General features: G+C 49.3%; 1 protein-coding gene across 1 annotated transcript in view; it reads left to right on the plus strand.

Annotated features, from left to right (window-relative positions):
• The window catches only part of PRPF19 (pre-mRNA processing factor 19), a 9830-nt gene that overhangs the window by 375 nt on the left and 7678 nt on the right, over window positions 1-1777 (plus strand). The window contains exon 2 of the mRNA XM_010839634.1: window positions 1533-1682. Coding sequence (XP_010837936.1) covers window positions 1533-1682 — 150 coding nt within the window. The remainder of the gene's footprint in view (window positions 1-1532; window positions 1683-1777) is intronic.

Here is a 1777-nt window from a genome sequence, read left to right on the forward strand (position 1 = left end):
GGTCAGTTTGCGCAGCGCTTCATAGTTTACATAACGTCTCTAGTGCATTCTCGCAGGCTGCACAGAGGCAACCCACCTCGTTTGCGCAGTGGATCTGAGGCTTGGATTAGCGGGGAGCTGGTGGTGCAGGGGAAAGAGCTCTCTGTAGGAAGCAGGAAGCCAGAGGGCTTGTGCAGGATCCGCCTCCAGTTGGCTTTGTGATCTGGCGCCGGGATGAGGTCCTCAGTTTCCCCAACTGCAAAAATAATGGCCTTGGCACTGGATGTGTTGTCTGAGGCCCCGCTTGGGTAGGTAGCGCTTCTGCAGTTTGCGAAGGTCGCACAGTGAGTTGGAGGCGGTGACAGGCCTGGGAGCCAGACCAGCCTCACCCTGTAGGGCTGATGAAAACAGCTGCACATTTGGAAAAGCCTCTGTTGGTTTACAGCGTGCTTGCAAGACTGCAAAGTCGTTATGTCCCCACAGGAATTCTCCAAAGCAGAAATAAAGATCCGGTTTTACAGATAAGGATGTAAGGTTCAAGGAGAAATGTGGCTTTTGTAAAACAGAGTACAGCTAGTTAGTGGCAGAGCTGTGTGACGGAGCCAGGTTCTCTGACCCTGAATCCATGCTTTTTCCAAATGCTTTGTCCTGTCTTTTGGATGTGTTATTGAGGAAAGTGGGTGTTTTGCATTCTGGTCGTTCATCAGGTTATTAGTTTCTCATCCTTTGCTCTCTCGGCTTCCTAACTCTCAAGCTCTTGACTCTTCTCAGAACCTCCCCATAAACCCAAAACAAAGGAGAGAAAGAGTGAAAGGAAATGTGACTAGAAAAAGAGTCCTTAGGCGTTAAAGAAATGACAGTGTGCAGAGTATTTTCACATTCATTGTTTCAATCCTGAGGAACATCTTTTCAGTATCCGTCAGCTCCACGCCATTCGCTGGTCTGTTAGATGTTTACTGAGCATTTGCCAAGCACCTGCATTGTACTGGAAGTCAGAGGGCAGCTACAGTCCCAATCCTCAGGGGTGTAAATGGATACTTCTGTTGGGGCGTGGTGAGGATGATTTCATCAATGGAAAGTGTTTACAGTGGAGCTTGGCACCTAGTAAACAGCATGTAAATAAATACTTTGTTATCATAGCTCTTGTCACATCGCCTTGTAATTTGTCTGAGAATCCATCTAGGCCCTAGTCTAAGACTTGAAGGGCTTTGTGTGTATCTTCCTGTCCTGCTGTATAATGGGTACCTAAGCGTTTTTGTTCAGAAATGAGATGGGCAGGAATTATTGACTGCTCCCTAGGTGCCTAGCATTTAGTAGTCGTGCAGCAATTATTTGTTGACTACCTGACTGTCAGAGACTGATGGAGAAGGTAGTTAAGTGGCTGGAAAGCATTGTGGGTACAGTCCACAACTGGCTTGGTGTCATGTCTTGATTCCTGTTAGCTGAGTGTAGAGAGGCAAGGTCTTGTGGAGGCCAGCCGAGGGTGAAGCGTCCCCTTGGCCAGAGTTCCTGTCACCACCACCCCAGGCTCACCACCTGCCTTTTCTCCGCAGTCTCCAATGAAGTGCCAGAACACCCCTGTGTGTCCCCCGTTTCTAATCATGTGTATGAGCGGCGGCTCATTGAGAAGTATATTGCAGAGAACGGCACAGATCCCATCAACAACCAGCCTCTGTCCGAGGAGCAGCTCATTGATATCAAAGGTGCCTGCTGGCCAGCCTCAATCCAGGGCTGTCGTAGCCTAAAGCCTGGGAAGGTGGGAAGGGTGGCGGGTACATAGCACGTTAGTGCGGGCTGA

The sequence above is a fragment of the Bison bison genome, unplaced genomic scaffold, assembly GCF_000754665.1.
Source record: "Bison bison bison isolate TAMUID 2011002044 unplaced genomic scaffold, Bison_UMD1.0 scf7180017864124, whole genome shotgun sequence".
NCBI lineage: Eukaryota > Metazoa > Chordata > Mammalia > Artiodactyla > Bovidae > Bison > Bison bison.